Here is a 13,499-nt window from a genome sequence, read left to right on the forward strand (position 1 = left end):
TTAAAATAAGAATGAGTTAGGAGTTTGCTTTGGTATTTGTGTTTCTAAAAGAAAGCTGTACTGTCATCTAGTTAAGACTGTATTGTATAGTACACTGAAGTCATTACTATTCAATAAAAACTCCGAGGTAGATGTCTGACCAATTTAAGTATATTAACATGATCTGGTTTAGTGTTTGTTTTGTAAACAGTTCATATAACCAAAAAAAGCGATGTTCCTAAAAATTGCAACACTAAAACTAAAAATGGTGATGCAACATCTTTAAAAATATAAATGGTGCGAAAATCAACCAAATTTGCTTTGTTAGAGCAGAATATGTACTACAGTGTCAGATATTTCTGAAAAGTTTATATATATTTTACACTCCAAGTCTAGAAAGTGATACTTTCTACATATGCCAACAAGCCAACTATTTGATGACTTCGTAAGACTTACTCAAGTTAGGTACAGATGGTGCCTAACTAAGCTACTGCAAGGAAAGCTGCAGGTGTAAAAGAGATGGAAAGATGATGAACTGGGACTCCCTATATGTTAAAATATTTGGCTGGGATAAAGTTAAATTTCTTCATAGTAGCTAGTATGAGGCTACGCTCGGGACTTGTGATGAAAACAGTGCTAATAACACAGGTACGTTTTTGTTATTGCTGAGCAGTGCTTACACAGAACCAAGGCCTTTTCTGCCTCTCACACCACCCCACCAGTGAGTAGGCTGAGGGTGCACAAGGAGTTGGGAGGGGACACAGCTGCAACAGCTGGCCAAAGGGATATTCCATACCATATGATGTCATGCTCAGCATATAAAGCTGGGGGAGGAAGAGGGAAGGGGGGAATGCTCAGAGTTATGGCATTTGTCTTCCCAAGTAAGAGTTACACATGATGGAGCCCTGCTTTCCAGGACATGGCTAAACATCTCCCTGCCAATGGGAAACAGGGAGTGAATTCTTTGTTTTGCTTTGCTTGCACACACTGTTTTTGCTTTACCTGTTAAACTGTCTTTATCTCAACCCACAAGTTTTCTCACTTTTATCCTTCCAATTCTCTCCCCTGTCCCACCAGCAGGGAGTAAGTGGCTGTGTAGTGCTTAGCTGTCTACTGCGGTTAAATCACAATAACTACTCAATGGCCCCAGATGTTAATACTATTTCAACACTTGACTATTCCTTCCTATATGCACATATACCCATTAAAAGACATTTCCTCTAAATTACCAACAGTCTACACAATTAGATATCTGTAACAGACTCTTGTGTATAACACAGGACGTCTCCCTTACTGAAGAAATTCATGCTTCTACACAAGCAATACTGTGACTAAACAGCCCTAATTTGTTAAAAAAAAAAAAGCAACATATGAACTAAGGTAATCCAAGTAGTAGTTTAGGAAACTCAGAAAAGCTCAATTTTTCAAAAATATAATAAAACAAACCTCTTTAGCATAAGACTGTATCACTTCAGTAGCTTCTATTTTCCTTTTACATCTCTGCTTTACAGAAATACTGTTGTTGTCCAAGTCTTGCATGAGTTTAAAAAAGGCTAATTCATTAAATAACACTTCAGAGATCTCCACAAGAAGATCCTCCCCACAGTCTTTTAATTTTCTACCAGCAAACTTCGCCAGTGAATCCTGCGAAGAGAAGAAAGTCTTCAGTTTTTGAAGCAGGCTTTCAAACTTGAAAGACTAAGTATTTGTCATATTCCTAATAACTCAAGATTAGTTAGATACATAATAGCTTGTACATTTTTAAAAATTATGGTTTTAAGTGGAAACTCTACTCACATAACATAGAACTTAACTGATTTAAACTCTATACTTCTAGGGGAAAAAAAAAAAAGCAAAGAGCAACCTATTGATTTTCAGGAATTTACACAAAATGTCTATGAAGAGCATCGCCAGAGCTCTCCTTGAAGACAGCCACAGGCAGGAGATAGACCTCTCACTATGTGGCAGTGATGAAAATAATTTCTGTACATAGTAAAGCTTTAATTTTAGGAAACAACGTAATACATCATTGCTGTATCAAAGCTGAAGGAGACCAGCTATGCTACTGTCATCGTAAACTCTAACTTCAGGGAAGCTGGTTTATCTGTTGCTCATTATCCAAGTTCTGATAGTATTGCTAAACAACACTGAAAAACTACTAACCTGAAGTATACTGCCAAGCTGCTTATGAAAGAACTTCACAAACTCTTTACTTTCATCATTTTGTTGTGTAAGAGTCAAGACCATACGTCTTACTGATGTCAGTAATTGAGAAGAGCATACTTCATCCATGTGTTCCTAAACAAGTATGAGCAGAATGAGCTTAGTTACCACTTTAAAAAAAATTAAAAATTAGCCATCAACTCAAATACTGAAATTCTTTTTTATAAAAGTCACTTGTCCACTGAAGGAACAACAGTCCATGAACAGGTCCTAACCCATCTCACAAAAACTAACTGGAACACAGTCATAGCAGATACCATACTTCATTAGTGAGTGACTGGCCATGACACACAAAGCTTTATCTCACTTTTCCAATAAGTTAGCACCTGCCAATCTTTAATGTTTGGACCAACTAAGAATCTTCATATATTGTGGTTGTGTACTCAAGTGTATTAAGTTTATGTTAAGATATCTACTGTTGTAAGCTGCCTTAAAATTGGAAACAAATCAGAAGTCTTCAGGCACCGAGACTGTGGCAAGTCAACAATATACAGTTTTTAAAACTAGTATCAAGCAAGTACCTTATTAAACAAACTTAAGCTTATATACTTGCACACACTGTAAAAGGGAACAGGGAGATGATTTAAGCATCTTACAATTCAACCTTCTCTGCTCTTTAACCTCGCAAGAATGAACTGTGACTGTTTCTCCTTTAAATTAGTACATTTCTTCTCTGTATTCACAGAAGTTTACAAGCTCTCATCAACTTTAAAGATATTTGTAAACAGGAGAAAATGCTAACACTCACAGACCTATTCTTCAAAAATATCTCAAGTTACATCGTATGTAACAGTTTTAATTAAAGCTATCTCAGTTCTCTTTGCCAAAAGGCAGCAAATATTTCAGAAGTACATCCTCAAACATTTTTATTTGATTTGGTCAGCTCCAAACAAAGAAATCTCTATTCTTCTTGATGTCAAGTCCACTAGCCTCATGCAATCTAGAAACCTTACCATTTCTTTCTTTTATTTAATCCTTACTTCATCCTCAGCAAGGTCTGCAACTTAACACATATTTATTGTCAGCTGTTGCTAAGATGCAAGTTATCCATTTTGTTTAATGTTCTATGCAATTATGCCGGTCCTTTTCCTATTCCCCTAACTCACACATTATTGAAAAAAGTTCTTACCTTCAGAAAAGGAATGACCTCTTTCATAATTGCTTTAATCTGCCGATCAAGCTGCTGAGTATCTATACGAGGACATGGAACCGCAGAAACTTCACTTGACTGTGGCACAGGAAGACATTCAGTGGTACTTGGACCTCGATTAAAAAAAAGCGCATTTAAGTCATTCGACATTATTATTAAAGAAATACTGATTTCAAACCCATATATTGTCCTTTTTTAAAAATAAATCGTATACACTTATGTAAAGATCCTTTGAAACTTTACTAAGTTTTCAATATAAATGAAGAATAAAGTCAGCCAATTAAATGATTCTTGATATTTAGAATAATTATTTTCTAAAACTAAGCAAAATATGTATATATGTGCATACCTTCTAATTTAGCAGCAGAAGCACCCTGAAAATTACTAGAGCAGCCCTCAGAGTCAAGGGTACTTTCAGCTTCAATTTTCATACGCTCATATTCCCTCATCCTAGCCAAAGCTTGATCTAAGTGAATCACTGTGTTGCCTATATTTAGAATAAAAACACCTTTTAATCTAAATAAAAAGTTTTCAATTGATAGACAAGTAAACAATGATAAAAATGAATTCAAAGCCACAGGTTTTGAAATCTACATATAACTGTAGTTGAGTTATAAGATTTTATTACACACTTTGATCAACTCAAAGTGTTACAGAAGTGGCTAATTTTTCTAAGAGTTGTTTTATAAAACATGGTTACACACTAAAAATCAAAGAATAGTATATTATTTAAGAGTAGACAACTGCAGGCATTTTAGGAGGGAGGGAGTAAAGCTTACAACATTGCAAACCACATCATTCTTACCAAGGTCATCAGTGGCAAAGGGTTCAAAATTTGAAGATGTAGACATAGTACTCCCATTGTCTGCATCAATTTGCTCACAATCTTGACATGCTTCTGTTGAAAAGTTCTTGCCAAAAGTTTCCTAAAAAACACCAAAGAACTGAACACATAGCAGGAATGCACCATACTCTCACAGATGTGTCAACAAGCAAACAATTCTTTTCACTCACATTCTGTGGTATCAAGACCTGTCACCAGGCCACTTGACTGGGGGACAACCTTACTTGATCAGGTGATTCTACCATATTTGTTTCAAATACTTCAAATATAAAACATGTAAGAAACTAAGCAGAGGCATCAGTGATTTCTTAAATACAAAATAGCAACAAGACCTCAGGAATCTTGTAATCAGTACTTGCCCTGATCTTAGTCACAAGACAATTTTGGCTCTTTTTGTATATCAGTTCCGATTTGTGCCCTCTCCATGTTCTATTCCTCCCCAACACATAATTCATTTCCAGCATCAAGAATCCTACCATGTTTAATCACTTTTGCATTAAGATGCTCTTGCATTTCTTTGTTTAGAAAAGACTGTGAATTCTTCTAAAATTCCTATCAAGTTACAATCACTAGGATGAATATTTCAGTACACAAGCATGCATGTAACTTGAAAAAATAGGAAAAGTTGACAGTAAACTAGCTTCTGAACTTGAAAATTTACATCATCTGTAGAAGCAAGGCTTTCACTCGGAGTGAGTTCAGAATTTGATGCCATCCATGTTGCAGAATTCAGTGATTTTGTGCACTTCCCTTTTTCATTGTTCTCAGATAAATGTCTGGTCACTATATCCTGGAAAAGATAATAAATCCATACTGTAAAAAAGAGACTTAAGATCTGTTTGATTCACAGGCAAGATCAAAAATTCTATGCATACCTGCAAAGCATATAGAGCCCTTTGCCTCAGGTAATCTGTATTTAGCAGCTGAAGCTCATGGAAAAGTTCAATAAGAAAGTGGGGACGAGACTCATTTTGAGAAATAAGTGTTGCCACTTCAGAATAAATTGTGTCTCGCAAAGCTTCAAACATAGAAAGATCACTGCCAGTTTCTGTAGGAAAAAAAAAAGAGGAACTCATTAAGTCCTTGACATGCATCCAGCTGAAAGAAAATTGCCTATTAGGTATGCAAGTTACAGGTACACAAATGATCTCTTAATCATTGTAGATTTCATTATATAGCTGCTTGCTTAAAGCTTACTCATTTCCTGAAGGGCAACAAAGATTTAAACATTCTGAAAAAATACTTTATGCAATCTTTTATATATGAAATAAAATATAAAGCATTCGTAGGAATAATTTTCTTTACGATTCTGAACAATACCTTTAGAAAGTATTCTTTATTAAAGAGAATACTGCACACACAATATTGCTTTCAGAATAGGTATTCAACACTGAAAATGGCATTTTTAGATCTCTTGAGGTATCAAGTTTATAAAACAGAAGTAGTCCACACTTTTGTAACATAAGCAACAACATTAAGAAAGCTGTAGACTGAATTCAAGAAAGCCACTCCTTCCCACACCTCCCACACAAGCATAAATCCTACCATCTCATACATGTCTAGTATCTATTTGGAGGCTCACATAAAATCTCTTACCCTTAAGCTCTACTGCATATGTATGAGAAGAAACATGTACCCTAATAAGTCTCCCATTTCTTTGAAAATTAAGGATTATCCTTGTATCACAACAGTTATTACATACATATTTTGGCAAGTGTTGAATGAAAAAAAGTTACATTTGGAAAACTCAGCTTAGTTTAACAGATGCATGTTTGTTAGTATTCAAGTTAATGAACTTATTAGCAATACAGCAAATATTACTGTGCAATTCAATTATCTGCAAATAGTTTACCAGTATTTTTAAACATAGAGGCAAGCTTTTTTCGAACCTTTAATAAGCCACTAGAAATCACTTCCCTCCCCCATTAATAAAATGTAATAGTAGATTTTAAACATGCTAAAAATGCCTACTGAAATTAGGATTTTTGTTGTAGTATCTACCTGCGTATTTTTCACTTGTAATTGTGACTGAGAACATGATAAACATATTCTCCACAATTATAATTCAAAGTCTTTTGTATCGTTGCATTTCATGCAAATTACAAATAACTTCTCTTGTTTTGTTTATAGAGAAGGTGCTGCAGTAATATTGATTCTGAACATCTGCTAAACAGTCTGAGTTACAGGATCAAAGCTAAGAGAAAAAAAAAAGTAATAGGACATTGTTGAAGCTAAGCAGTGAATGCATTACCTGGCGCTTCAATGCATGCATTTCTGTTAGACTGCTGCAGAATTCTCCTAGCATGTGCTGTAGGAAAGTGGGGATAGACAGTGATAAACACAAAAATGTGCACCAGAAGTAAAGACAGGGTCTATACAAAACAGCAGGAGGAAGACTGCATAGTCATCCAAACCACAACAAAGCTGCTTATTGCGAGAACTTGACTGGTAAAAGTTTATTACGTATACCAATAAACAGCACTTAGTGTGGACACAGCTACATTGACAAAGCTGTATGTCATGCTACCATGACTAAAATTTCTGTATCTTTCAAACAAAACAAAGGTACTGGCAGAACCTAAAAAGACACAGAAGAGAATATTTTTGTGATCTAGATGCAAGAAAAGCAGTGCAGGTGGCAAAAATGTAAGGGTTTATGTGATGTTATAAGACTGAATTTGCATGATATTTGATAGAGCACTTAAGCATGAATAGAAAGAAAACATGTATGCAGTACAGGATGGGAGTTTAAACACTAAACAAAGTTTTATCTGTCGTGCAGTTACTTTCCATAAGAACACCGATAAATAGGTGAGGTTTTTGGTTGGCTAAGTTTTTGTTTTACAGTAACAGGTTTGTTTCTGAATTATTTTAATTTACCTAATCTACAGAAAACACCCAAAATCAATCAATATCCAACTTTTTTTTTTTTAAACACACACTTTTACATTTACAGCATCCTTAGAAATTAAAAAAGCAAAATCCACATGCTAAATATGCAGTATTGTCTTCTTGTCGTAATACACTCCTTTTAAGTAACACACTAGCAACAAAGCATGGAGGTCCTTTATTCAGAGAAGTTCACAAAATAATTACTGGCATTCAGAAAAGAATACCTGAAGACATTTCTGTAGATCTACTGTATTTAATTATTTTTTCCAACTGTTCCCGATTCCTTTTGCTGAACACCTTTGCATGAACAACCTCTTCAGAGTGTCTACTTTTATTGCTCTTGCAAGGTTCACACACACTAGAAGCGCTTGCGCTTTCATAACCTAATGGGAGGGAATAAAGAGGAATAAAAAATAGCTTACAAAATGGTTTATTACTGTAAAAAAAGTGTTCGAGGGCAATCTCAAAGATATAAAACATCAATGATGTTTCCTAGTCAAAAATTTTTCTCTGTACACTGAAGCCATACAGTAGCACTAAATCCTCAGCAACTGCAACAGTACTATACATACTAGTATCGTCCCTCTCTCCTTATTCTGGATTTTACTGAAACACATTTTTCAGCAAGTCATCCAGTTTGGACATTAAGACATAACGAAGAGGAAGATTCTCCTGGTGGCTTATTCCAAGTCTTAGTGTATCTGCATCCATTCAAATCATGCTATCCTAATCAGTTAGGCTTTTTATTTACTGAAATACTAAAAAAAAAAAAACTTATGTAGTTACATTATATAAAATGAATTCATATTTCAGTAACTTATTTTCATTATTATGGGTACCATTTATGGAGAATAAGTTCTCTGGAATGTAATGATTATAATCCAAGTTGAGTTTGCCATGGTATCTAAGATTACTTTATGACCTACCAGTATTTTTAATTCTGCCTTTTAGCTGAGAAGAGCTCTTCCTCTTATTTTTCGATTTGGGTGTTTTATCTTTTGATGCCAAGCTTGCTTGTGCTGATGCTTTTCTAGATTTAAATGTCTTTGTCACAGTAGTTGGGTCTACTGGATCAGGCATGCTACTAAAACTCTCCAAAGACTCTTCATCAAAGTCTCTTCTTCTACTCGTATCAGACTGATTTTTATGACCGGAACCAATGTTTTGTACCGAAACAGCAAAACCCGCTTTCAGCTGAGACTGATCGTCTTTTTTCATTTCCTGGCTATCATTAAGCCAAGTTGATCTTTTTTCCATTTCCTCTTCAGGTTGTCTATAACTCCTGTCAGAAAGAAAGAAAAGGAAAGGCAGTCCACGATATATCATAACCTAGTCTCTCAGATAGAACCAGAATGTATTACTAGGGAAATAGCTTTATCCATAATGCAAGTTATCTGCCCTAGTTACTTAGCCATCAGCCAAACATTGTAAAAAAAATAATAATCTAGTGAGAACCGTTCCAAATGGAAAATGGAAGATATATGAAGAAATTCACATTTATCACTGATTTCAACCTGAATATACTTATGCGGTTATTGCTATGCTCAAATAGTACTATAGGGGAAAATATTTCTTAAAACAGCATTCATTACCATCTACTGTAGCACAAAAAATAAGCATTCACTGAAATTATATCCTCTAGTTACTCAAACAGCTCAGTTTCAAAAACATGGAAATGAAATCTGCCTCCACTTACAAAATGTAAAAACCACTCCAACACTATATTTGATCTTAAAATATTCATGAAATGATACATTAGTTAATATACAGAAAAGTAGAACACTTTAATGAAGTAAAAAACCAAAAACCTGGAAACTGCAAAAGTAAAGCTCATCTTGTAATTCTGTTACAAAAGATTCCCTAAAAGAACAATGAATTCCCACAAGCTCCAGAAAAAGGAGGAGGGAGAAAAAAATGATTAAAGGAGAGTTGCATTATGACATTAAATACCTTTGTTTTTCTGCTCCATTAGAGGAACTGCTTTCAAAAGGTTTGGGGAATGCCATATACTCAGTTTTCCCAGAAGCATTATGATCTAGAGGATGCTGCTGCTGCTGCTCACTATTGTGTGGGGAAATACTGTGTGCAAAATCTCCAAACCCAGAAGGGAACACTGGATTATAGTTAATACCTACAAAGTAAACAGGAGTCAGAAAACACTACCTCATTTATCTGTGAGATAAAAGTAAAAATTGAGACATGTTGTGTGGCAACATAAAATTATGAAGCAAAAGTACTGTGGGCAGGTAAGCAAAAACTGTTTTCAACCTGAGAGTACTGCAATAATTACAATTTATCTTAAATGCAGGTTTCAAACATTACTGGATACTGCATATGCCACTACAATCCCATCAGTGGAGAGATGAAGGTACTGCAAGAAACCTCAATAAAGAGCTCCTACGAGTGAAGGTAAAAGTGGCATCAGTTCCAAACAAGGCACAGTTCTGTCTGCATGAAGACTTTATTGATACTTGAACTACCACCAAACTGACAAGGATATTCCAGTAGTACATGTATTCACAGAGCCAAAGAAGTTAAATTCAGAACACTTATTTAAATTTTAGAATCTTTATAGTAGTGGCAAATTGGATATAACTATTCTTCTATGCAGGTATAAATAAAATACATCCTTAAACAGAAAACAGACTTTAGAATCTGAAAGCTACAATCTAAGCCTATGTCTATTTCCTGGTTTCCTGAAAAGGGTGAAACATATTAAGACAGCTTTAGCAACTTTTAATGATACAATAAAATGACTAAGTTTTTTCCCATTTCAAATTCAACAGTAAAAGTCAATTTGGTAATGAGATTAGGAACACTGTATCTAAGTCGACAGTTACTCTATACCTCTAATAGGAACAAAAATTAGTAACACGCTCCATTTACAGGCATTTCAAACAAAAATGAGTGCTGGAAGTTCTAAGGTAAAGAGGAATAATTACTAATGCTACCTTAAAATTAGAGGGTTCACTTAATCAGAATATTAAGTGATTACTGAAAGTATGTAAAAGCTTCAAACATTGTTTTTCACATCAGATCAAGAACATTTAAAACAATAACTGTATGGAGTGGGTATTTTCAACTATAACCAACTTTTATTGTTAAAGTCTTGCTTTTCATACTGAAGTCAAAATATACAATTGTTCAGCAATAAAACTTTAACAAACCTCTGCTTGGATAATACAGACTCAATCAAGTACTGTTTAAGACCATTTCAATATAAAAGGAAAAGTCACAGAGTTCCAGCAAGTTCACATTAAGATTTCAAACTTTTGAAACTATTACTTTTTACACGTATAGTAATACTCACCTGGGGCAAAGGAAGAAAAATTAGTAAATCCTGGTACATTAAACAGGTTCACAGGTTGTGGAGGAAAGCTGAATGGACAGAAAACAGGAGATGGAGGTGGCGGTGCACTACTGCCTCTTTCCTTTCTTGATGGCTTCTCTTGACACTCTTGTTCTTGCTGACGCATAAGATCATTTAACATTTGTTTTAACCTTGAAAACAAACAAAAATAAGCACTTGGGGAAAAAAGAATGGTAAGGGAAAGCAAGTAATTTGAGATTAATATTATTTCACCTGCCTCATGTAATGTACGTACAGAACCACTCCATTTAGCCAGTAAAAAAAAAAATTCAAAAAACCCAACTTGTATTTAATCCTGAGTGAAGACAGGAGTAGTTTTGAAATCAACTGCTCTGCACTAGTGGTCACATTTACAGAAGTTAAACATCCTTGCAAGAACAACAAAAAATTGACTGGATACTACAAAAGTAGACAGGCTGAAAAGGAAACTTAAATAGAAACATCCAAAGATACAAAATATTTGCAGAAGTGGCATTAAAACTAATTTAAAATATTAGACAAGAGGCCAGTAACTATATACCAAAATCAAAACAGAAATGAAGAGCTTGAACTTCCATGCAATGAATTAAAATGACTATTACATTATTTCTTTTTTTTAACAGATCATTGTTCAGAAGGTGTAAAAGTAGTACATCCAATGGAGCATAAGGAAGCATAAATTCTGACAACACTAAGAAAGGACAAAAAGCTTTTCCACCACCTTTCCATAACCATGAGAATCCAGAATCTTGCCAGGTGGTTTAACAAAGACTACAGACATAAAAGGATATTCGAGAAAAGCAAGTCTAAAGATTACTCAGAAAGAACCACCTCAAAGGTGTTAAAGCAGTGGTGAAAAAAACCCAACCAAAAATGCTGTATACAATTTCAAAAGCTTATAATCAACTCAGAAGGTCAACAGTCTTGTATTTAACCATTATCTGTAATCTTTTATTCACATAACCACGTTCTCCGTTACTGAAACATTTCAAATTCCACAAACACTAATATAGCCAACAAACCTCTGGACATTATTCTGCTGCCAAGTCAGTTGAGTGTAACACTGGTTTAATTGATGCATAATAAGATGTACTTGTGAAGATGCAACATTATTTGGCATCATACTGTAAGGGCCTGTAAGCAAAGTCTGCAGAAGACAAGAGAGGGTCTGTGGAAAGAAAATACATGACAGTGACCAAATCAGAAGTTATTGCTGGAAAGATCTAGAGAGAGGAGAGAAGGAGAGAAAAAAGGAAAAAAAAAAGACAAAAAAAAAGACAAAGTAACAACAGCAAAGTAACCGCTCTTCATACCTACCTGCTGATCCTGCATCAAAGTTTGACAAATGCTGACACTGAATTCATGCTGTTTCTTCAACTGATTGATCTGCTCTTGCCATTGTTCCTTTTCTTCCACATACGAAAGTTCAGACATCCACCTAAGGTTTTCCTGACGTCGCATACTTATGTTTTGCTGTTGCCTGGCTTTAGACAATGGACGATAATTCCCATCCGCTGAAAGAGGACAGCAATTTTTCCACCTGGGTGGGGGAAAAAAGAAAAAGGAAGAATGAGGACAAAAGCTGACATTTCAAACAACTTCTAATGATACTTCTATTATTCAAATTACGTTTCAGTTGTACATCAACAACTCACTTTGAACAGGCCATTTCAGTGTCCCAGCTAATCACCCATGCAATTTTGTCAATCCAACATTATCCTAAGCAGAAAATAACATCCGCTCAACTGACAACCACTGTCAAGAAAAAACTGCTAAGGATGTTTCTGGATCTTGTTCTTAGTAACATCCATTATTGATATATAGTATGTACTCAGATGAAAACAGAAGTCACCAACATAATACACTAAGAATTAAGAGGCCCAGCTCCTGACTAGAAGGCCTCTATCTGCTAAAATTATTTTGGTACAAAAAACAGAGGAAATCAATTGAAGATATACACATTATTTTTAACACTGCATTTTCGTTTAGTCACACAAAGCTTATTAAGGAAATCAATCAGGTAAACGATGTAAAAATGTTCATGTTAAATAAAAAAATCTAATAAATCAATTTCAAAGCTGCAAAAGCCAACAATTTGAAAGCAAAAATTTCAGTTACTTTAATTCTCTGAATTACTTTTTTTGAAGAGACTGATCAATACCACAGCAAAAATTTCATACAGGTTATCTTTTAAGTCAATTAAAACAATATGGGAACATAAGGAGCTACTGCAACACAAATGGAGAGTTCAATGGCAGACATTTAATATGACTGAAAACAGAAGAAAATCCAATTAGTTATATATATTGCAGCCACAGAGACTCAGACAAGAAAGAACCACTGCACACAGCTCCCTAGCAAGCAGAAATTTTTATTTGCTGTAAAAGGATGCCTTGTAGTTAATGCAATGCTCCTTCCACTATGTCATGGTTTAACCCCAGCCAGCAATTATACACCACAGCTGCATCAGATCAACAAGTAATGCCACTAACCTATCCTTATTTTCTTTTACAAAATATGCATTTTCTGGTATGTTGTTATTGGGATAAATAGAGAAACTGTCATTCAAACTTGACGCATCTTCTTCCTCTTCTTCTGCCTGAGCAACTCCATCAGAGAGATAACCATCTTCATCTCCATCCTCTTCATCTAGTGCACACTGGGTAGAACCTCCCCAGGTAGCCATTGTCCTAGTGAACATTGGAGAAAAAAAAAAAAAGAGGGGAAGGGAGGAGTTTTAGTTTATGACAAGTTATTAAAACAATCTGTTGACAATTACAACTCTGTATCTTCAATTAATCAAGCTGCACCAAAATTAATTTAAACATTATCTCACCAATCCAAAAATGAAACTAGTTCTTCTGATATTGGAACAGTTAAATTATTTATTGTTTTGGAAAATTATTACTTTACTATTGTTATAAATGGTGTAGAGGTGGAGAAAAATTACTCTGAGCATTTGGCATTTTCCACACATTCTCTCCTTAGATGATTTTTCACCAATTACAGAACAGGAGAGGCTAAATATGCTGGGAAGACCCATAAAACTGGCAAGTTTCCAA

The 13,499-nt window shown here is 34.8% G+C and overlaps 1 protein-coding gene across 10 annotated transcripts in view; it reads right to left on the reverse strand.

The window, feature by feature from the left end:
• Positions 1-13,499, reverse strand: part of PCM1 (pericentriolar material 1) — a 43,610-nt gene that overhangs the window by 7,846 nt on the left and 22,265 nt on the right. For 5 of the 10 annotated variants that reach the window (XM_075752029.1, XM_075752035.1, XM_075752031.1 and 2 more), the window contains 15 exons: positions 12,930-13,127; positions 11,755-11,977; positions 11,460-11,605; positions 10,399-10,589; positions 9,039-9,219; positions 8,015-8,370; positions 7,313-7,471; positions 6,448-6,504; positions 5,072-5,244; positions 4,858-4,986; positions 4,158-4,278; positions 3,702-3,839; positions 3,332-3,465; positions 2,143-2,277; positions 1,426-1,623 (listed from right to left, as the gene is read on the reverse strand). In XM_075752029.1, coding sequence (XP_075608144.1) covers positions 1,426-1,623; positions 2,143-2,277; positions 3,332-3,465; positions 3,702-3,839; positions 4,158-4,278; positions 4,858-4,986; positions 5,072-5,244; positions 6,448-6,504; positions 7,313-7,471; positions 8,015-8,370; positions 9,039-9,219; positions 10,399-10,589; positions 11,460-11,605; positions 11,755-11,977; positions 12,930-13,127 — 2,539 coding nt within the window. The remainder of the gene's footprint in view (positions 1-1,425; positions 1,624-2,142; positions 2,278-3,331; positions 3,466-3,701; positions 3,840-4,157; positions 4,279-4,857; positions 4,987-5,071; positions 5,245-6,447; positions 6,505-7,312; positions 7,472-8,014; positions 8,371-9,038; positions 9,220-10,398; positions 10,590-11,459; positions 11,606-11,754; positions 11,978-12,929; positions 13,128-13,499) is intronic. The other 5 variants (XM_075752036.1, XM_075752038.1, XM_075752037.1 and 2 more) reach the window with 2 other exon arrangements.

Source organism: Balearica regulorum, chromosome 4, assembly GCF_011004875.1.
Source record: "Balearica regulorum gibbericeps isolate bBalReg1 chromosome 4, bBalReg1.pri, whole genome shotgun sequence".
In the NCBI taxonomy this organism is placed as follows: Eukaryota; Metazoa; Chordata; class Aves; order Gruiformes; family Gruidae; genus Balearica; species Balearica regulorum.